The sequence below is a fragment of the Bos grunniens genome, chromosome 2 (assembly GCF_055505025.1).
Source record: "Bos grunniens cultivar Pamir isolate PY7600 chromosome 2, Bosgru_T2T1.0, whole genome shotgun sequence".
NCBI lineage: Eukaryota > Metazoa > Chordata > Mammalia > Artiodactyla > Bovidae > Bos > Bos grunniens.
Genome location: NC_141166.1, coordinates 115,155,463 through 115,179,904, shown reverse-complemented (window position 1 = coordinate 115,179,904; position 24,442 = coordinate 115,155,463). Strand labels below are relative to the sequence as shown.

At 33.3% G+C, this 24,442-nt stretch overlaps 1 protein-coding gene across 1 annotated transcript in view; it reads left to right on the top strand.

Annotated features, from left to right (window-relative positions):
- Positions 1 to 24,442, top strand: part of ATF2 (activating transcription factor 2) — an 82,293-nt gene that overhangs the window by 33,752 nt on the left and 24,099 nt on the right. Inside the window, 6 exon segments of the mRNA XM_086359176.1 lie at positions 5,104 to 5,200; positions 7,936 to 8,054; positions 8,183 to 8,311; positions 12,295 to 12,473; positions 13,963 to 14,077; positions 17,051 to 17,137. Coding sequence (XP_086215302.1) covers positions 5,104 to 5,200; positions 7,936 to 8,054; positions 8,183 to 8,311; positions 12,295 to 12,473; positions 13,963 to 14,077; positions 17,051 to 17,137 — 726 coding nt within the window.

The window sequence follows — 24,442 nt, the reverse complement described above, 5'->3', positions numbered from 1 at the left end:
ACCAAGCTTATGTGGGTTATGTTATTTAATCCTGCACCAGCCCTATGAAATTGGTGCTACTGGCCTCATTTTACACATGTACAATCAAATATACATTATTGAATGCCTCTCAGTCACAGAACCTGTGAACACTGGAGATAAGTGTGAACCCAAGCCTACTTTTGTGTTTATAGCAAAATATCGCAAAGCCTTCGAGGTATATTTCAATAGGGGTCTTTGAATATGTATCTTTTTCAGTGAACATTCAAAGTTTTTCTTTTTTCTTAATTACAAAAGTATCACTGAGAATGCTGACAAGGTAAAATCTAGAGAGGATGTCTGTCAACATTTTGTGCATTTCCTAAGTCCTTCCCCCCTTTTATTTTTCAAACAAAATTGGGATCATACCGCATGTATTAATTTGTATTCTATTTGTATGCAGATGACATTATATAGTATTATCCTACACATTATACAGTATAGCACTGTACTATATTACATAGTATATTATACATTATATAGTATGATATATTGTGTGTTAATTGAAAACATGAGTTTGAGTTCCTATATAGTGTTCTGTTGTCAGAATATGTCCCAAAATCTATTTACCTATTCCTCTTTTATGGCCTAAAAATTAATTATTATGGCCTAAAAAAATCACAACATTGTGATGAATATTCTCTATAACCCCTTATGTACATCTCCCTAATTCCTCAAAATACATTTTTAGAAACCAAATTATCAGATCAAAATGTATACACATTTTTAAGGCTCCTCATACATTTTTTCATATTGTTTTTAAAAGCGAAAACAACTTTTTAGTTTCACTAATAACTTTAAGTATTGTTCTCATCATGAACACTTCATTCCTAGGTATTAATAACTTTTTTGGCATATATTTGTTCTCTGAGATACTTAAAATAGTCTAATCTATATTATAGTAATACTTTATAAGTGTTACTGGCCAAATGATAACTGGGCCAAGGTCAGCATCATCCATTTGTTAAATCTTGCTTGGACTAGGAATGGTTATGGTCTCTCTCTAGATTCAAATAGTAATTTCCTAGGAAATCAAAAATTCTATTAAGCATTGATTTTAGAAGCACCAATCTGATGGTGGTAGTACAAATTATTTTTTGTCACTAGTTAACAACATTCTTCCAAATTTGAGTTTTAGCTTTAAAACACTTAATGAACTTAAATTTTCAAATAGATTTAAAAAATTTTAAGTATATTTTGTTGATAACGTTATTTCAGAGAGACCTATAGAAATCAGTGCAAAAGTTTTAACTGTTGGCTCTTTCTAGTAAATTTTTTTATGTCCCAGTCACTGTTAGGTATTTCATAGATAGACTTCTGATAATTTCATTTATTTTAACATGATGTTCCATTGAATTTGGTAAAAGAGACAAAGTTGAGATAATTTAGTGAAAGAGTCTTTTTAACATTGAAATTTTTACATTTTATTGATAATAGCTTTGCTTTTGGTGATGCTCTCATTGAAAATTTTTTCTTTGGTGAAATGTTAATACATTATAACTATTTTTTTAGAGGAGATAGAGATTTCATTTTATTTAATCTGAAGTTTCAATGAAAGTATGGGAGAGTGTGTGTATCTGTGTGTATTTGATCAGTAACTCCCTGGTGTTAAATTAGAGTACTTAAATTCGTGAAAGAAGTAGTAAAATGGGCTATTGGCCTAATGACCTTATAATTTAATACCTATTTAATGTTTTATATTAGGAATAATCATCTATATCATGGATATAAATGCATGTATTAAATGCAGAATGACTCATTTCTTAAGTTAATTCTGATAAGAGTGTTCACACTTTGGAAACACAAATTTCTCCAATACCTGAGCTTAAATTAATTTTTTATGGAAGCAACTATTTCACCGCCTCCTATATTTGTCAGGTTACCCTTACTTTTTAACCCTGTAAGAGACATTGTTGGCCTATTCTAACTTTCTTGACTGCCTTTCCCATTGTTTATTCAGCTGCATGTTCAAAGTCTTTCTTATTTGACAAAACACTGCACATGTATAACATTTTCATTGGAGTAGTGCTCTCAATTGCCTGGAAGAAAGAAATTGTATGAATGCAATATATTATTACTAGCAGTCCCACTCCAGTGTTCTTGCCTGGAGAATCCCAGGGACGGGGGAGTCTGGTGGGCTGCCATCTATGGAGTCGCACAGAGTTGAACACGACTGAAGTGACTTAGCAGCAGCAGCAATATCATTATTTTTCTACAAAACTTATTTTTAGAATAAACCTTTTAATTTGTCTGGAAAAGCAGTTCAAATAGATTCTTGCAAAACTATTTTAGCTTGTAGTAGCTGTTTTGTATTTGTTGAAAAAATAATGCATTTTACATATATATATATCTTTCCCTGGTGACTGCCTTTTGACACTGTTTTAAGTTTCTCGTTATAGGTAAATAAGTCTTCTCAGATGGTAGGCAAGGTTATAGATAATATCTATATCATGATAAAGATCCATGATACTTGATACAAGTGAGTGTCAATGTATCAACTTGATACTAACTTGTATCAAGTATCAATTTCAATGTATTTTACCCATGTATAAAAATATTATATGATTAACAGTTCCTTTATAAATAGCATTTAGATAAACTTGATCTGTGTTCTCTTTGAAACTTTGTGAATTCATATTCCTGGCATTTCTCCTTTTACTATTCATATGATCTTAAATGTATTTTATGGTCCTTTTACCTGCTACTTTTCACTTAGAATCAATCTTGTTGGTATTTTCACATATTTTGTACAAAACTTAATGTTATTTATTGTATATGTAGTTGCTGTTTGATTTGAATATTTGTGTTCAAACCAGTAACTAAGCAGAGGATACCGTTGGGATAAAATTCCTAGGAGATAACTTTGTAAGCTTGTCTGTTAATTATGCTGACTTTGCTGTTTTAAAATCTAAGACCTCTACTAAAATGCATTTATTTGCAAATATTTAATGATTACTTCAGTGGAGAAGCCACATTGTTAGGTTCTTTGGAACATAAAGTGAATCTTGCTTTAAGATACTTGTAAGATATTCAAAACTGTAATGCAAAGTAAAAAGCAATGAAGTAGTGCTGGTAAATGCTATCGCTATGTTCATTCTCCAAAAGCTTCATTATTGGAAACTCTACGAAAGGATGACTATTTCTTATTTTTCCAAATTTGGAAAGGATTCTTATACATAATGACAAAGCAGTAGGAAAATAGCACTTGCATAGGGCAGAGCTAGATTATGATTGCTCAATGATTGTTTCAGTTGTAAATGAGTAAGTCAAGGGATAGAGTTACTCTTTGTATATGTATACTCATCTTCAATGGGAATACAAACAGGTTCCAAATAGGGGACATATTAATAATTTTCCACTGGTGTACAGTAACTTAAAGACTTAGTAGAAAGCATACTTACATGAGAAAACAATATAACCAAATTAAATTAACGCTTAATTCACCTTTAGGAACAGTCTGTGGTTTGGTGGTTTTTGTTTCTTTTAGATTGGGCTTGAAGATTCAGTTCTTTACTTGTAAGGAGTTCATTCTTTTAGTTAGCATTTATTGACTATTTACTATATGTTAAATTTAGGGAAACTGAAATAGTAGGAGCTCAGTCTACTTGAAAGGAAATATGAAAACATCAATATAATAAAGGCAATGGCACCCACTCCAGTACTCGTGCCTGGAAAATCTCATGGGCAGAGGAACCTGGTAGGCTGCAGTCCATGGGATCATGAAGAGTTGGACACAACTGAGCGACTTCACTTTCACTTTTCACTTTCATGCACTGAAGAAGGAAATGGCAACCCACTCTAGTGTTCTTGCCTGGAGAATCCCAGGGACGGGGGAGCCTGGTGAGCTGCCGTCTATGGGGTCGCAAAGAGTCAGACATGACTGAAGCGACTTAGTAGTAGTAGTAGTAGTAGGTGCTATAAACATGTACCGTGCAGAGCAAAATCAGATATAAATGACAGGGATTAACTTTTTACAGTGGGCTTGTGGGCTGGGCTAAGGATGATACAGGTCATACTTTTAATATTTAGAAAAGAAAGCGTAATAGATAGAAATATTTCTTTCTTTTACATTGTTTTAAGGTTAACCCTAAAGCTGCTATCACTAGTTGCATGAAAGGAAGTATGTATTGAGTTGAATAGGGAATGGTAAGACCACAGGGTAAGGAATCCATTTCTGGTAGTTCTGAGAAACCATGTTCATTATTTTAACATCCCATTTTTAAGGATATAGCCTAGAGAGTGAGTATAGATCTCTTAATTTAACATCTTATAATTATTTCTTTGAAATTAAAAAGTGCTCTATATTCAGTTGTAAATGTTGCTAAAGATAAGGAGCATCTTCATAAAGATTGATATCCACACACAGGAGATATTTAAACAATGTATTTATTGTAATCATAAATGTCACCTTTAGCATGTAGGACCTATCAAAGTTAAGTGTAGCTTTAGAAATAATTTTGCTTCATTTTTTTATGTAAGAGTATGATAAAAAATGTAAAACCACTTTAAGTTAAAATTTTTATTTTGAAATGAATTGCTTTATTGTATTGACTGCTATTTCTTTGCTGGATTATAATCAAGGCATTTTTTTTTTATGTGGTAACATAAAGCACCTGATTTACTTCTTAATTTGTCCAGGAATAAAATTTTTATAAGAAAGTTCTCATTTTAAAAGTGGTAAGTAACCTGAAATCTAAGTAAAATAACAGTACTTTGTTCAAAAGTCATTATATCGTAGAGTATATATTTCTACTATGATATGGCAAAAATTAAGTCGTCTATTTTTAGTGTCCAGATGAAATTTATGTAAAGTTTCTTTGCCTCAGGTTTTGTTTTTAAATGCTCTCAAATGAGTTAAGTGACCTAGTATTATCATTATTGCTCATTCTTGGGTAATGAGTTTCTCTGTGATTGAGACCTAGTATGTTTATCTATACTAACAGTAGATTCTTTATAGTTAACAAACTGCTATGTCTTTGTTAATGGTGGTTTTACATGTTGTTGTGGAAATGAAAATTTCCTTATCATTTAACTTATTTGATCAAATTGAAAATCTTAACTATATTTTAAAACTTTTTGCCACAGCGTTTTACCAACGAGGATCATTTGGCTGTCCATAAACATAAACATGAGATGACACTGAAATTTGGTCCAGCACGTAATGACAGTGTCATTGTGGCTGGTTAGTATATGCTTTTATTAATAGTTTATATACATATTTCACCTGGAATGTGCACAATTTTTGTGTATTCTCTGTAAATAATATAGTCTGGTGATATTCCAATGACTTCATTTACAATAAATGTTGGCAACATGTATTTTACCCATTACATTTTCATGTTTCCTTCTGACCATTCATTTCACATTTTTGTATAGTTTTCAAATGTAGACTTCAATATCATTTTTTGTGGAAGTTAATTAGGATCTGGGAGCATTCATACCATTTCCAGAACTTACATTTAACTGATAATTCAATTAATGTGATGTTTAGTCATTGTTTCTTTTAGCTGTTTACATCTGCTTTACAGTGCTATGTGAAGCTAGAAAATGATCAGGCTCCTCCTGTTGGAGAAAGCAGTTAGCAGACTTGTTCATTAGGATTTTGTTTATGTTTCTGTTTGGACTAAACATCTGTGTTAGTAAAATACTCTCAGTAAATGGGGCTTAAATTCAATAAATGATTTTTATTTTCCTATGTTGCTCCTGTGAACATACTGTATCACCTAAATGGATGATTATCTTTCAGTATATGAAAAGAGAAGCCCAGTACATGCATTGGTTTATTGTCCTTCCATGCTGTGTCAGCTACTTCTTTTTTGGGTATTTATAGATACATACATTTCTGTATATGTATACACACAGAAGTATTGTGATAAAATAATTTTATATAAAATTTAATATATAAATTTCAGTCCTTTTGTCATAACCACAGTCATGTAGTCCAAATATTCAAATTAATGTTTTAATTTTTTTCTCTTGTAAAGCTTAGGTTATATATTTGTAAGTCTAGAATTATATCTAAATACTGAATATTATTAATACTTTTAAGTTATTACCCAGCTTGAAATCAAATTATCTTTCATAAGCATTGCATATGATAATGAAGAAAAAAGATAATTCTTGTCATTCAGTATCAAGATTTTTGTGTTGAAAAAACTGGAGGTAAAACAGATAATTCACCAAAAAACAATTTGTTTAGGAAAAATGTAGGGAAACATTCAGCATATCTTTATTTCTATAAGTAAAAGGAAGCAGGTAAGAGTGTGGTGTGCATTTCTTTAAAATCCCATGTATCAGATATTGAGAGAGAAAACCAAAAATGCCAACAAAATAACTACAGCCTGGAAGTTTCACTCCCCTGAGCATGAAGGTCTTTCCTTCTCTGGAACTTCTTGCTTTAGAGCCATATCTCTCTCTGTAACATTTAACTCAAAAATATTTTGAGATTGGTTTCTAGAACTTACTTTCCGATCTGTTTACATTTAATGCACTAGAAAAGTAGAACACATTTAAACATAGCACTTGACTTTTTTTCTTTAAATACATTTGAGATCAGTAGTATAGCGTAACTGTGTAAATATAGTGCATGATGCGTGTGATATATATTTGATGATCAATAGCCAAAAACCACATATGCATGTTTAAACAATTGTGCCTGTGTTGACTTTTTTCTTTCCAAGCCTGATCATTATAGTAATTGCTGATAAAAAATGATTTTTGCATATGTATTTTAAAGACTCCTCTCCCTTTAATACAAAATAGGAACCCTCTCTTAGGCATAGATAAATCCTTTGGGCATGAACAGAAGAGTCAAATTTAGGTTCAGTTTACTATTGCAGTCATGATGGATGGACTTAGGTTGATACAAGAATGCTGGGCCCTTATTACCATTTTGTATGTCTTTGGGGGAGTACAGGTTATGTACATTGCAGACTGTTAGGTAAAATGATGACAAAAAGTCCTTCAGTAATTTTGATAATACTACTACTGTCTGAGGTAGGCCTATATTATATCTAATGTGTATGACAAATAGATCATTTTAGTGTAAAATATTTATATGTAGTAATACTCTGTGTATACGTTGGGTTGAGGGTGATGATAAAACAGTAAGTAATGCCCACTCTAGGAACCCAGTAGTTAACAAATATGTATTTTAATTTCACAGAAGGTTTTATGAGTATTATATCTTAAGCCAGGAGTCATCCTTATACTTTTATTTAGTTTAGGCTAGAACCTTGATGTAACTTATGAAGTTGATGCCCTAAAGTATATAAAATGTGAATAGAATTGAATGTGCTATTAATCCTAATCAATGTGAGCAAATAGCCTTGAAAATAATAAAACAGGCAAAATTCATAACTTGGCTGTTTTTCATTCAGTGTAGACCTTAACTAGCTATTGTTTTGTAATTAATATGTGCTCACATGTACACCCAGTTTGTGTTTTAGTGCAGCATTGTTTCATCTTAAGCTTGCTTTCATAATAGATTATGAATACTAGTGGAAGGGCCAAGTTCAAGCAAATATACATGTTCTGGTCCTAGTTTTCCCCAAATTGCATGTATTTTAAGCATTAGTAAGTTTTAATACTATAGATTTTTTTAAATTTGTGTTAGATAATGATAATAGTTTATCTCTGAATAGAGGATGCTTATGTCACTCTACTCAGAACCTGTGGAATAAGGAACAAGAAGGAATTCTTTTCATACTTTTATTGTTCATAAAGTTGGAGGAAATACCTTAAACTGCAACAAGAACTTAACCAAATTTTGTTTGCTTTAAAGGAAGAGGTCTTTTCCAAAGAGAATTAACAGCTGACTGAACCAGTCTTGCTAATTCATTAATTTACTAGCTAAAATACTTTAGAGTCCTGTATGATACTTAAATCTGTGTAATTGCTTATTGACATTTATTTCAGATCAGACCCCAACACCAACAAGATTCTTGAAAAACTGTGAAGAAGTGGGTTTGTTTAATGAGTTGGCAAGTCCATTTGAGAATGAGTTCAAGAAAGCCTCAGAAGATGACATTAAAAAAGTATGTTATTAACCATGAAATTAAAAGAGTGCTTCTGACAGAACAGTTTTCACTTGTTGCTTTCTTATTTTAGATAAACTGATTGGCTGTTTTTAAACTCCTAACACTTTCTCTAATTTGCATTTTAGATGCCTCTAGATTTATCTCCTCTTGCAACACCCATCATAAGAAGCAAAATTGAGGAGCCTTCTGTTGTAGAAACAACTCACCAGGATAGTCCTTTACCTCACCCAGAGTCTACTACCAGTGATGAGAAGGTTAGAAGTTTGTATTTACAGAAGAAACTCAAACTAAGTGGGAAAAAAAATCAGCATTTTCAGTAAAGTCTAATATTTGGTCTACATAAAATTTTAATGTAATATGCCTTAATCAGCATCAGGTTGTACTTGTCTTATATGTGAAAGCCTGTGAATACTCAGATATTTTAGGGAAAGAAGATAATTTGTTTATAGATAATTTTTTATGACAAATTATTAGAGAGACTAATAGTCATTTAAGATAAACCTGTTATTTTTTTAGAGGATACATACATTTGTAAATTTAATTTCTCTGGGTTTTGCTATTTTTTTTTTGCTACTTTTATACAGTGATAGCTTAATTAAGAATCTTTGCAACTAAAAATTGTTTGAATAAAGGTTATTTAGACTTTTAAAGGGTTAAAGGAATAGCTACTTACTTCAGCAGTGATGTTTGGTAATACCAACTAATATGATGACGATGACACTGTCTTACTTGGTATAGTCTTTTTGTAGTAATTTAGTGCCTCATTCCTAGATCTGAATACTTTGGTACCTGGGGCCAACTGGGGTATATTATGTGCTGAGTTAACCATTATTACAGATATTTCTCAATTAATGTTCATTCATTAGCACATCTACTAAACACATTTATTTGGAGGCATGGGGCACAGTGAAAGGCAATGACAGTGTTCTTTTGTAGGTTATGTTACTCTAAAATCATAGCCTAACGGACTTTTGCCATGACAGAGGAGCTAGAAGTAAGGCAGAAAAGGTAACTATTTATTGATACCTAGGAATAAATGCTTTGACCATTAGGTGTTTTGTATTTTTTTATTTACTTATAATAAAAGTGCATTCTCATTATTAAAAAACTTTAAGAATCCAGAAAAATATAAGAAAGAAAAAAACACCTTTTACCCCATAACTGAGCAATAAGAATTACTAATATTTTGAAACATTTTTCCTAGATACATGTATACCTTTATACATAAAAATATACATATATATATTAGGCTTCCGTAGTGGCTCAGACAGTAAAGAATCTGCCTGCAGTGCAGGAAACCCGAATTCAGTCCCTGGGTTGGGAAGATCACCTGGAGAAAGGAATGACTACCCACTCCAGGATTCTTGCCTGAAGAATTCCATGGACAGAGAGGAGCCTGGCAGGCTACAGTCCATGAGGTTGCAAAGAGCTGCCTAACACTTTCACACATATACAAGTGAATAGTTACATAGAAGTATAAAGGGATAAAAAGATAAATACCAAGAAGAATCATAGTTTACTTTTTTATATCATGTTTTAGACATTCAGCATTAATCAAGATTTTCCCATGCCATTAGAAAATTTTCCAAAGTCATAATTTTTAATGTTTGCACTTTATTTTATCATTATCATAATGTATTTACTGATCTTGAATGTAAATATTGTTTCCACATTATCGCAGTTATAAGAAATGCTGTTACATCTTTGATATAAATACCTTTTACCTAGAGAATATTCCAGTCCCTTCACACTCAACAGTTTTTTCCTGCTGGTTGCTGCTTTATCCCTCTTAGGGGTATTTCTTTTTCCTGCATTCTTCAGTCATTAGCTCACACTGGGCAGGGCATAGTTATTCCAAGTTGTAAGAAGTAAATTCTGAGCCCCCTTCTCTTTCTCAGTTTTTTCCTTCTTAAATGCTCTCATCCAGACATGTAACTTTAAAAACGATCAACCTGGTTTTCAAATTTATATCAATCAATCCAGATATTTCCCGGATTTCCATATTCATATGCAGCTCTGTCTTGACATTTCGTTTTATGTGTCATCTTAAACATAGTACGTCTGAATTAGAGCCCCGCCCCCCCCGCCCCGCCCCCCAGTCTTCTCTGTCTCAGTAAATTTTCTCACCATCCATTCTCTAGTTGGCTCTGGCCAAAAATAAAGAATACTTAATTCCCTCTTTTCCTTCTCAGTGAAACCAGTAGCATATCTTACCAAACCTACTTCCTGAATATATCCTTAATTTATCTGTTTTATCTTCACTGTCACAACTGTAGTCCAAATCATCTTTTACTTGAATTATTAACAGTTACCTTCTAATAACTGTTAATAATTATTTGTTAATATATTGTTCAGTTAATATAACTTTTAACAATTACCAGGACTTTCTACTTCCATCTCCAACCTATTTTCCATTGGCTGTATATTTTTCTTAATTGGTGGCTTTGTTTTTCTTTTTATTTTTAATTGAAATGTAACAAATATGCAGAAAGTATCCAAACACAAGCATATACAGAATACTTACATTTATGTACATGTATATCTGAATATATATGTATGTGAGTGAAAGTCACTCACCAGAATACTGGAGTGGGTAGCTGTTCCCCTCTCTAGGGGACCTTCCCAACCCGGGGATCGAACCCAGGTCTCCTGCATTGCGGGTGGATTCTTTACCAGCTGAGCCACCAGGGAAGCTAGGATGTATATTTTTTAATATATTATGTCACTTCTCTGCTTAAAATCCTTCAGTGGTTTGCCTTTGCATTTAAGGTAACTCACACTTCTTCCATAAGCCATCATTGATTTAGACTTGTGTTCTTATCCAACCTCACCTCATGCCTTTTCTGTGATAGTGTCCATCAGATATTCTAAGCTTTTTCCTCCCTCAAAGACATTGCTCTTGGTATTGCTTCCTTCTCCCTAGAATGCACTCCTCATCTTTTCAGTACCAGTTCAAATGCCATTTTTCAAAGAAGCTCACTTTACCTCACTATACTATCTAAAGTAGCCAACTCCAACTTTCCCTCAGTTAATCTCTCATGATTTATTGATATTTATACTGTTAGCCTATAACACATTATTGTCCAAAATTTTCTTGTTTGTTTTACTTGTGTACTGTCTCTTTTCCTACTAGTCCTTCAGGGCATGTTGTAATTTCTCAAATTTGTCAAGTAAACAAAGTTCCGGTAGTACTAGTTTTATCTTTCTTCCTGTGTAGCTTAATAAAATTCTGAGAATAAATGGCAGTATAAAGGCAAATTCAAAGAACATGGTGGACCAATTTTTATTCTACTTATGGAGTTCTGGATAACCTGTTTTCTAATCTGTAAACTGGGGAAAAGACCCATCTATAAGATTCCGTGTTTTTCTTTACTTTGGAAAGATCTTACTCCAGTAGTTTAGTTTTACATTCAAGGTATTAATATTACTTCACCTTTTGATATTGAGAAATTATTGGTAATGTAGAGATAGTTACCTGAAATTAGCAAACATTTGTATTACTTAAAAAAAAATTTTAACATTTCTATTATTGAATTTATATCAACTATAAAAGAGTCTCCTGGACCTATTTCTTCTTTATACAATATAATGATGGAGTAGGACAAGGAAGTCCCATCTGGATTTTAAGTTCTGTACTTCCATGAGCATGGAATTGTAGTTTTATTTTTTATTAGAATTCTCATGGAGTTATATAGCCAAGTTGCCCAGCCTAAGTTATTTCTAGATTGATGGTAAAACAGGTTGTACTGAAAAAACCACTCAGATGTTTTTTAAATTAAAATATTAACATTGCATTTGAAACAACTGCTTCTACACTTTTCTCTTTAGTTCAGTTCAGTTCAGTTGCTCAGTCGTGTCCGACTCTTTGCGACCCCATGAATTGCAGCACGCCAGGCCTCCCTGTCCATCACCAACTCCCGGAGTTCACTCAAAGTCACATCCATCGAGTCGGTGATGCCATCCAACCATCTCATCCTCTGTCGTCCCCTTCTCCTCCTGCCCCCAATCCCTCCCAGCATCAGAGTCTTTTCCAATGAGTCAACTCTTCACATGAAGTGGCCAAAGTACTGTATTTTCTCTTAATTAACTTTAAATAAATATTAATATATTTTGGGGTGATACTAAGTACTAAGTTTGTGGGGCTTTTTTAAGAGATGTGTTATATTTGTTTCATAAAGGTACATGAATTGACTTGGATTTTTAAATTTCATTGTTTCTCCATCTCATTACTAAATAGGAAGTACCATTGGCACAAACTGCACAGCCCACATCAGCTATTGTTCGTCCAGCATCTTTACAAGTTCCCAATGTGCTGCTTACAAGTTCTGACTCAAGTGTCATTATTCAGCAGGCAGTACCTTCACCAACCTCAAGTACTGTAATCACCCAGGCACCGTCCTCCAACAGGCCAATTGTGTAAGTGATTTGGGCCAGTCATTGAATTTTATGAATTGTTAAGTTTTTCTTGTCATGATTTTCCTAAGACATTTAATTATTCTAATTGTGGCCTTAGTTTTGTGTGTGTGTTAATCATTTTTGCATGCTTTTATTTTTGGAAAAAATACTCGGGTAATTTTTTTTTTTAATATAAATGTTTTCTAACACATTAGAAAACATATACAGTGCCTAATTTTAAAGACAAATTAAACAGATTGTGATTTTAAGATGATCTCTTATTTTCATGCTATTTTACACAAAACACATAAGATTATCTTTATCACTAGATAACATTTCTTTCAGGGCTTCCCTGGTGGCTCAGACGGTAAAGAATCTGCCTGCAATGCAGGAGACCCGGCTTTGATCCTTGGGTCAGGAAGATCCGCTGGAGAAGGGAATGGCTACCCACTCCAGTATTCTTGCCTGGAGGAATCCCATGGACAGTGGAGCCTGGCAGGCTATTGTCCATGGTGTTGCAAAGAGTAAGACACAACTGAGCGACTAACACAAAACATTTCTTTCAGTTTTTACAGGGAGTTCTCAAGAGTGTTCTGACAAGAATTTTTCTCAGTTAATATATTGCAGATTGTTCTCTAAGTAAATTCGTAGCTTTTCCCATTTTTTTTCTTTTTTTCTACACTGCTTACATACATTGTACATTTAAGATGCAGTTAAAACTAATTAAATTTTACAGTGTGCTTTGCAGTGGTTCAGAAATTTTTAATTACTTGAGCAGTGTATATATACCATGTATGATTTTTTGTGGGTATTTTGTTCATTTTATGAGAAGTGGTATCAAGTTTGCATCTGTCACATGGGCATTTTCCTTGGGCTGACCTCTTGTTCGTTTTTTTTCTTCTAGTTTTATTGAGATGTACAGTGAATGCTTAGGGCTTCCCAAGTGGCGCTAGTGGTAGAGAACCCACCTGCCAGTGCAGGAGACATAAGAGATGCTGGTTCAATCCTTGGGCCAGGAAGATCCTCTGGAGAAGGAAATGGCAACCCACTCCAGGATTCTTGCCTGGAAAATTCCATGGACAGAGGAGCCTGGCAAGCAGCTATAGTCCATGGGGTTGCAAAGAATCAGACATGACTGAGCACACCACATTACATCCCTAGTACTTATATATCTTCTAACTATAAGTTTGTATCTTCTGACCACCTTTGTTACCATACAGAGATATTACATTATTAATGATTATATTCCTCACACTGTGAATTTCATTCCTGTGACTCATTTATTTTGCAACTGGAAGTTTGTACCTCTTAATGTCTCTCATCCCTCCATTCCCTTCCCTCTGGCAACCACCTGTCTGTTCTCTGTTTCTCTTCTGTTATGTTTATTAATTTTTTAGATGTCTCTGGAAAATTTATTTTTAAATTATAATAGTAAAAATACTTTTATATTTTTTAGACATCATTGATATGGATTTCTTTTTTCTAATTGCCCTTCTTTTGTTTTCCTTAGTCCTGTACCAGGCCCATTTCCTCTTCTGTTACATCTTCCTAATGGACAAACCATGCCTGTTGCTATTCCTGCATCAATCACAAGTTCTAATGTGCATGTTCCAGCTGCAGTTCCAGTAAGTTTTTAGACTATTTAATATTTTCTTTATAGAAAACTGATCTTTATAATCAGAAAATACACTTGGGGCTGCTTGATTGGTTTGTGAAACTGAGTTCAACAAAATACTTAATGTTGAGTAATATTTACTCATTGATATTTACTGTGATAGCATAAATCTTTCAAGGCAAACATAACTGGATAAGTAACATTTTTCAATCCTCGAAATCTTGTTTTCCTTTTATTTTTAGTATTAAGAACTAATAATTTAGTAATTAAGAACTAATTCCTAAGGTTCAAAAGGGAGGGGACATATGTATACCTATGACTGATTTATGTTGCTGTTTGGCAGAAACCAGCAAAATTCTGTAAAGCAATTATCCTTCAATTACAAAATAAATTTAAAAAATAAACTTAAGGTTGAAACTTAAAAAAAAAAACTAATTCCTTCTTCAACCCATTTCAATTTGCTAGATTTGTAGAATTCAAATATTAACATAGATTTCTGTTCTGTAAGAAGATATTTATACTGGAACATTTATCAGGTAACTTCATGTTATTTTGATTATTAGAGAAATCGTTTATAAAAGCATTCTGAACTTTTATGATCATGTTGGGTTTATGGAATTCCTTTGCTTTCCCAAGCATGTGAAAATCTAAATGGTCTACTAGAATGGACAATAGATAGTTTCCACTTTTCCTAATGAGAAGATCAAAAAGTTTTTTGAAGGGCATGTTAATTATATAAATGTTGAAAGACATAGTAGTTAAATATCTACTTATACTATTCAGTAACTTAGTGAGTATTTAAAGGCACATTCTTTTGAATAATATGTTACAAATAATGCTTTTTTTTCTATTCTCACATTTCATAAAATAACAGAATCTTCAAGTGTGTCTTCAACATTCAAGTTTTTGTCATTAGAACCACTTTTTAAGGAGCCTCACAAAGTTTTCCGAAACACATTATTTTCATCCTCATCTAAATAATTTCAGTGTAACACTTTTTGAATCTACTATTATAATCCTGGAAATCTTACATCAAGTCCTGATACTCAAAAATACAGTCTCTTTTTATCACCTTGTAGATAGATATTTCTGGTCAGTACAATATAATCATTTATTGTATAGTTCTTAAAAATTATTTTTAAAATCCTCTTTACACTTTTGGTGAGATTATATCCTCATGAATATTAACTAAAATTACTATTAAATATTTATTTTATTAACTAAAGTGACCTTTCTAAGTATCCAAAATTAGCATTGATTGTAATATTTCAGATATTTCCACAAAATCAAGGTAATGTGTTGTCTTCAAATGGAACTTTGTAGTTCAAAATGCATTATTTGAGAGTTTTATAAGGACTCAAATATAAGGTGACTACTCTCTCTTTTCTCCGGATATTTTTGATGGGGAAGCATTCTTGTATCTGGGTTTATATGGTATCCTGTTAAATGTAACTGCAGTGAGAGAAACTGAAATGAAAAAGAGATATACTTTAGTGTACAATAACTAATCATTCACTGTTGATACTATGTTTTTTTTAAAGGCAAAAGACGATGGAAAATCTGTTAAGTAGTAGTATTAGTGAAATTACTAGAGGTAATCAGGTTCTCCTTTGTCATTATGCTTTATTTAATGTATTAAAGAACTTTCATGTATATATTTTATAAATTTTATATGTATATATTTTAGAAAAGCAAAGTTCATTGTTGAAATTACTTTTTATGCCTAGTTATACAAGTTTTAACATTCTTTCTCATTCAAAACGGAGGTGTGACAGATCTATGAGAAATTTTGCATCACTGTGAATATTATTAGTTTCTATAAGAAGGAATTATTAAAAATAAATTATGAGAATTGAAGATTAAAAATGAATGTCTCAGAAAAATTGACAAGTTTTGAAGGATAAGTCAGGATTAAGATCATTAAGGGTTCAGATACAGTTTTCTGAAGTTTTCTGATTCTGCAGTCTCAAATAATTTTATCAATTATTTATATTACAATATAAATATTAATATATTGGGTTGGCCAAAAAGTTCATTCAGTCCCTCCCCATGAGATGGCTCTAGTAGCACTCAGTTGTCTTTAACTTCATTTGAAACAATTTTGTTAGACTGTATTGTGACAGCTGTCGTATCAGTGTACATTTTTTTTAAAAAAATTGAAATCGGTGAATTACTTATAGCCATTTTAATATTGAGGATGAAAGAAAAAGCAACATTTTCAACACATTTATGCTTTATTATTTCAAGAAAAGTAAAAACACAATTGAAATGCAAAAAAAAAAAAAAGAAAGATTTGTGTAGTAAATGAAGAAGGTGCTGTGTCTGATAGAACGTGTCAAAAGTGGTTTGTGAAGTTTGTGCTGGAGATTTGCTGGATGATGCCCCATGGTTGGGTAGTCCTGTTGAAGTTGATAGTGATCAAATCGAGGCATTAATTAAGAACACTCAATCTTATGAGTTTGATAGCTGACATACTCAAAATATCCAAATCAAGCACTGAAAATCATTTGTACCAGCTTGATTAATCATCACTTTGATATTTGTGTTTCATGTAAGTGAAGTGAAGAAAACCTTGACTGTCATTTCTACATGTGATTAGAAAGATAATGAAAACATTGCATTTTTAAAACAAATTATGACGGGAACCTAGAACAGTTCTTTGCTCAAAAAGATAAAAGGTTTTGGGAAGACAGAATCATTAACTTGCCTGAAAAATGGCAGAAGGCAGTGGAACAAAACAGTGAAGATGTTGTTCAATACAGTTCTTGATGAAAATGAAAGATGTGTCTTATTTTTACTTTAAAAACAGAAGGAACTTTTTTGCCAACACAATATATACTTTCTGTTAATGTGTAATATATTGTCATATACATATTAATATATACTTATTATGTAAATTATTATAGCAGCCATTTTGCAAATAAAGTACAAATCTCATTTTGAATATATTTTCTAGTAATTATTTTTCAATATCTTCTGATAGCTTGTTCGACCAGTCACCATGGTGCCTAGCGTTCCAGGAATTCCAGGTCCTTCCTCTCCTCAACCAGTGCAGTCAGAAGCAAAAATGGTAAGCAAGATTTTATTTGTTCTGTACATATCTTGACCCTGTTTTGAATTAGCTTTTTCAATTAAAGCCCACTTCAGATGCACAATTTAGATCAAATTTTATAAATTTGTGGGCCTGTACTACATTATAGGGGAACCAGAAAGTTTGGAAAAGGAAAGTTTTAATTAGCATAGTGACAGGGTACTGGTACTTGAAAGCAAATGAATCGATTGGAAGTAAAGTTCTAGTTTTTATCATTGGTTTGTCTGATGTTTGATGTGGCTTTTTAGGCAAACTCCTCCTGCTGGAGGCTAGGGATATTGCAGCTGAAACTAGAAGTAATCATCTGAAGGCAACACTGACATTATGAATGATTTTAAATAGTCATACAAATGAGTAGAACAGTATTAAGAAAAAATTCTGAAATAGTATACAGGTTAGTAAACATTATATATAAAGGAAAACCATATTTTTGACTTGTGTTTCAAGCACTGAGAAATTGATGTTAAAGGGTGAACTATAGAGTAGGAATCAGAAGACATATTTTCATTTTATTCATAATTCTTCTGTTCACTACCCCCAAACAAGCCACTTTAATTTTTCTGAGACTCATTTTCCTCATCTGTAAAATAAAGGGATTAAACTTTGATTTCTGGGGTCTTTCTTAGCCTCAAATCTTTCTTACTTGCTAACTTCTTAGTAGATGACCTGAAGCTGCTGCTATGGGGTGGGAGGATCAGTGGGGTAATTTTCTTTTAAATCAAAATAATTCTCCCTTCTACAATTTAACACACTTTAGAGCTAATTTTTAACTAAAATCAATCGATAGTTGTTAGACACCTATTATTTGTTTCAGTTATATGCTAGGCACTACACTGACATTATAAATTTGTACACATAAAAACCATTATGTATTATTGCAAGGCTTTAAATTTTTTACTGCTATTCTCCATTAATGCAAATAATCATTCTGAATTTGGCATGTGATAACTTTTTTTTTTTTAACAGTAAAACTTATATACTGTCTGAATAAATAATAGTTGGTTGAAGAGTAGTAAAATTAGCTGGTTATTGATGATAGTGAAAGAACTTGAAAATCCAAGAGGACAATTTTTCATGTAACACCATGTTTAGGTCAAAGCCATGGAACTAAGATGAATCTTTTTCATTTGTTAGCAGAAGACCTTCACTAGGAATGTGTTTTACACTTCCTACTTAACGTAACTAGTATAATGAAAAAATGAATTAGTGAGAACTGTGTAGAATAGAATAGAAGTTAAAGAGATCCTGTTGTTGTTCTCTGCATCTCAGAATACTTTTACATATTCAGTGGACTTTTCCCTCCACAGTTTGTAAAGAACAGATCAGATTTAAAGAAATACTTTTGGCTATAAGATAGAAACTAGTAAGCTTCCCTGAATAACTGAATAAATTTGAGAAACTTAATTAGTAAGAATAAAAATACTTTGTATGCTTATACACTGAAAAATACCAAAGCTGTATTTCACATATTTATGTATGAAACACAGTTATAGGTTGAAGGCCCCCCAAATTGCATGGGGAGTCACAAATTGCCTCACTTAAATTTAACAGTCCAATTAAATTTCTTAGTAAAATATTGCTAACATATAAAATAGCCACATTTAGGTGATTACCTGCTTTAATTGGGATAGTAAATAAGATTGTCCTATTTTTTAATTAAATAAAAAGATTCAGAAATTAGCCTCCCCCCTCCTTTTTTTTAAGCTTTTTGTTATGGAAGATTTCAAGTATTATATACAAAGTAAATAAGATTCTGTAATGAATCCCCATGTGCTCATCACCCAGCTTCAGTTATTAGCAATGTAACTGTTGTTCTTCCTCAGACCACTCCTTACCGTCACTGAATTATTTTTTAATAAGTCTTTCTTAAATGTAAAATTTACATAGATTGAAATGGACCAATTTAAACTGTACAATTTAAGTGCATTCATGTAACTCACCTCTATTATGGTATAGAACATTAACATCTACCCACGTTTCTTTATGTTCCTTCCCTCAGTCCATCTCCCCCAGCTGTTAATATTTATCACCAGCAATGTAAATAAAATCAATATATACTCTTGCATTCAGTTAAGTATATGTCTGTGAAACTTATCCATGTTGTTGCATGTTCTGTAGTTTCTTTTTATTGCTGCGTATTTTGCTGTGAGTATACCACAATTTCTTTATCCATTCTCCTGTTGCTAGAACTTTGAATGGTTTGGTTTGATTGTTTCTAAACTTGAATTAAAATGTCAGTGTCATTGATTTTCTTAATTTATTAAGCATCAGGGGGCTAAAAAGATTTACTAAATAAATAATTGTATAATTCTAATGGGAGAAAGTTGAGACTAGATTCATATCCCTAGTGCACAGAGGTTTTTTAATGATCAGATAAATGATCATGGGATTGGATTCTTTTCTCTGTCAGTGATAGAACTCTTAATTCCATTCTCTCCAAATGAATGGTCCCCAGCTCACATCCCCTAGATTCATGTTACATGTTAAATAATTTTTCTGACTTTTTACCAGTCTGAAGCCCCCCAGCAAACATTATAATTTGTTCTTTAACTGCTTCAATTGGATTTTGCTTTGTTGTTTTCAACTCTTTGAAAATATTTAAACATCCTCCCTGTTTGATTCTGCATCTCTGCTAAGGATTTATTTGACCTTTGTGGTCACAGTCTGTTAATGTTAAATAGTACAGCAATAGTAACTCTGCTAAAATGTGGTTAAAAAACAATGTTTGAGAAATGGCAACATTGGAACACAGAACAATAAGTAGTACACTATAGCTGAAGAGAAACTTACTTGTATCCTAAGATAGCCAAGGATGCTTTTGCGGTAGCCTGGTTTTCATGTGCCCAGTGCTTACTGGAAGATTTATATGCATTGTGTTTGTTACAAATATTTTAAAAAGATCTTTCTTTTTTTTTTTTTATGAAGAAATTCTTTCAGGACAAGTTGTGCTTGTTTTGTTTTTTAAGAACTTTAAGTTTTTGGAAAAGTAAAAACTTAGTTTAAGTAAAAATGTATTGGGGGGGGTCCACAAATAAAAGATTACCCAGTATTTTTAAATACTCTAGGAAAATTCCTGGGATCTACTGTTTTCTACAAAATTTCACTGGCTCTCACCAAATGTACATATAGTTTAGGGGTTTTGTTTGTCTTTAAGCACATTAAACCATAGATATTTGCTACCTGTGTTACTCTTCTAAAAAAACAAATTTCCTATGTAATATTTATAATCAAAAAGTAACTCATCTGAATAAGAAAATGTTAACCATCCAGGAGTTTCATTTAAGAAGATTTAGTTAAGTATTTAAGATGTATTCCCCAGAATCATTTCTTTAAGACTTGTGTGACAAACTGAGAGAGATCTTTGCACACAGTGGGTAGCTGGTAGGTTTTCTGCAGGGGGTTTCTACTGAGAGCTGACAGAGGGCATCTTGGCAAATGTTCAGAAACCTACATTAACTTAGTTGGGCCCTGCATGGAGCCTCATGTTCAGCAGAATTCTTCTGACCTCCCTCTGCATGCCAGGCTAATGAGCAAACACCAAATGAGCCCACTCCAACGAAACAGACTCTTTCCCAACCTACTTCATTTTCATATGTTCTCTGGGGGTGGGGAGCAAGATTTCACAAGGACTGATGATGCTGCAAAGACCACAATAATGATAATTAACTTGCTGAATTTAGAAGATTATGCTGTTAATTAGTTGCAAAATAAAGATAAGTAATAGAGCAGCAGATGGTAGGATAACACCCAGGAGAAGGAGGGTTATTACTCTGATGAGCTTTTGTGGTGCTTATGAAATATGGATCTGACTTTTTCATAAATTGTTTCTAGAGAACATTGTGTTTTTTCTTTGAACTATGATCGAGTAGTTTATTCCTACCAGGTATTGACAGATGTGATAAAAATTTGCTTTCATGGGTACAACATATAACATAGAATTTGAATAACATTATTTTTAGCAGATTACCTCTTAAGATGGATATCAGATTGGTCAGCACAAGACTATATTCACTTTTTTTTTCCCTACATTCACTCTAATTGACATAGTCTTTAAGACAAAAAGTTTTCAACATAGTAGCTGAATTTTACAACACTAAAATGTAACTCTACCATTAAATTACTAGTCTGCTTAGAAACATAGTAATAAAGATTTTCGTTTTCTTTCCTTTAGTTTATAATTAAACTTATGCCTAGCTTTTATTGTACATGTTACAGAATATAGACTTGTTAAATCTTATATAATTTCTCTGAGTACTTAATCTTCATTTACTTACATTAGATTTCTCTATTGATAGAATTTTGATCCAGTAATGGACAGACCAGTGTTTGATACTCTTAATGGTTACTAAACTATACTTAGAATACTTAATGTTAGGACTTCCCTGGTGGTCCAGTGGCAGAGACTCTGTGCCCCCAAGGCAGAGGGCTGGGGTTGGATCCCTGGTCAGGGAACTAGATTCCACATGCTGCAGCTAAGACCCAGCACAGCTAAATAAATAAATACTAAAAAAAAAAAAGAATACTTAATGTGAGACAAAAGCTCTAGTTTTTTCAAACCTTTTCAACCTTTTGTTTAAAATATGTTTGTTCAGTGAACCAGGAGTCAACAGACAGAATTTCTGGTCCTAGATCTGCTTCTAACTTGCTCTGTGATCCTGGGAAGTAACTTCACTCTTGGGGCCTTAATTTCTTTACCTGTAAGATGGTAATTGGACTAATTGAGTAGCTCCAAAATTCTGTTGTAAGATAAATATCTATCATATTTATAGATGTTTTCATTAATTTGGGGGGACCAAATTACCCTTCTTTAAAATGTCTCAACATATATGTGGGTGGATTATAGATATCCTTACATTAGTTGTAAAATGTATATGAATCACCGTTTAGACAACTTTCTTCTCCTAACCCACTGTAATTTTTTTAGCATACATTTGTTTTTAAACATGTTTGTTTAAAAAAAATTTATAGTTTAAAAAAAAAATCTGTAGTTCAAAGCAGTGTTAATTAACCCTTGAAAATCTTTTTCTTGCATTTTGTATCCAGTGGCACACTTCCAAGGTAGACCCATTGTAATCAATGTAACAGCATGGAGCAAACATTAGCGCTTCCTCACTGGATGAGTACTGTATACCGTAGGGCAGTCAAGAGAGGATAATGAATGAATACTGATGCTGCTTTTAAGTGCTCTATAAGGTAGTAACTTGCCCTACTAAAGATTATTCAAGAGAGTGATGTTTATGTACTTCAGACTCCCCTATGTGCAGTTACTGTATTTCATTAATTCTAAGAGCTAAGCTCTTTACTATAAAACTTTAAATGCTCTTCAATTCTGTTTTCTACCTAAGGACTTAAAAATGTTTTACCAACACATAATTTACCAAGGTTCACATCTCAACCAGTACTTATATTTTTATACATTTTATATCCAGAAATGAAAGCCCTAACCTAATGCTATTATAGATTGGCTTATAAAAGATGTAATTATGCACACTGACCACCTTTCCAGATCTTCCTCCTTCTGTTTATATGACCCACACTTTCAAATTCCTCTCTTTTTGCTTTCACTTCTTTGACCATTTAGTTTAAGTATTCCTTCCTAACTGCAGCCAAGTACTACTTTGGTCACCTACCTAATTAGTTTTAATCCATCCACTTCCACATTATCCCATCAGTTATGAGTGTCCCAATTTCCTGAATCTTAGCTGCTAATGTGGTTATTTCTGCTTGTTTATAAGAGAAGGCAGAGAAGGCAATGGCACCCCACTCCAGTACTCTTGCCTGGAAAATCCCATGGACAGAGGAGCCTGGTAGGCTACAGTCCTTGGGGTCGCTAAGAGTCGGACACGACTGAGCGACTTCACTTTCTCTTTTCACTCGCATGCATTGGAGAAGTGAGCAACCCACTCCAGTGTTCTTGCCTGGAGAATCCCAGGGACAGGGAAGCCTGGTGGGCTGCCATCTTTGGGGTCACACAGAGTCGGACACGACTGAAGTGACTTAGCATAGCATAAGAGAAGGAAGAAAAAATGGAACTGGGAAGCTTAATCTGGATTCTGAAAGATGCAGTGTACCATGTGGTCTTGAGAATATATTTTCCAAAATAAAATACATCTGGAGGAGTTCACGGTGGTCCAGTAGCTAAGACTCTGCACTCCCGATGCAGGGGACCCAAGTTTGATCCCTGGTCAGATCCCACATGCCACAACTAAGAGTTTGCATGCTGCAACTAAGAGCTGGCACAGTCAAATAAATAAATTATATATTTTTTAATTTAATATAATATTAAATATTAAAATTTTAATTTAAAATTTTAAATATTTAGCTCCAGACTGAGCTAAACCTGTCCTTAAGATGATCCCTGAGTACTTTTTTTCCTAAGTATATTTTGAAAATACAAAAGTAAAGGAACTCTTGTGATTCTTTGGTGTCCGTACCCTAACACCTGAACTATGAAAATAGAGGGCTCAATAGATATTTTTGAAAAAGGTAAGGAAGCTGATAAAAAATTAAGAAATCCTTATATGACTCAGGTAAGTTTACTAGGTTGGTCATAACTTTCCTTCCAAGGAGTAAGCGTCTTTTAATTTCATGGCTGCAATCACCATTTGCAGTGATTTTGGAGCCCCCAAAAATAAAGTCTGCCACTGTTTCCCCATCTGTTTGCCACGAAGTGATGGGACCAGATGCCATGATCTCAGTTTTCTGAATGTTTAGCTTTAAGCCAACTTTTTCACTCTCCTTTTTCACTTTCATCAAGAGGCTTTTTAGTTCCTCTTCACTTTCTGCCATAAGGGTGGTGTCATCTGCATATCTGCATATTCAAAAGCAGAGACATTACTTTGCCAACAAAGGTCCGTCTGGTCAAGGCTATGGTTTTTCCAGTCGTCATGTATGGATGTGCGAGTTGGACTGTGAAGAAAGCTGAGCACAGAAGAATTGATGCTTTTGAACTGTGGTGTTGGAGAAGACTCTTGAGAGTCCCTTGGACTGCAAGGACATCCAACCAGTCCATTCTAAAGGAGATCAGTCCTGGGTGTTCTTTTGGAAGGAATGATGCTAAAGCTGAAACTCCAGTACTTTGGCCACCTCATGTGAAGAGTTGACTCATTGGAAAAGACTCTGGTGCTGGGAGGGATTGGGGGCAGGAAGAGAAGGGGACGACAGAGGATGAGATGGCTGGACAGCATCACCGACTCAATGGACGTGAGTTTGAATGAACTCCGGGAGTTGGTAATGGACAGGGAGGCCTGGCGTGCTGCGAATCATGGGGTCACAGAGTCGGAC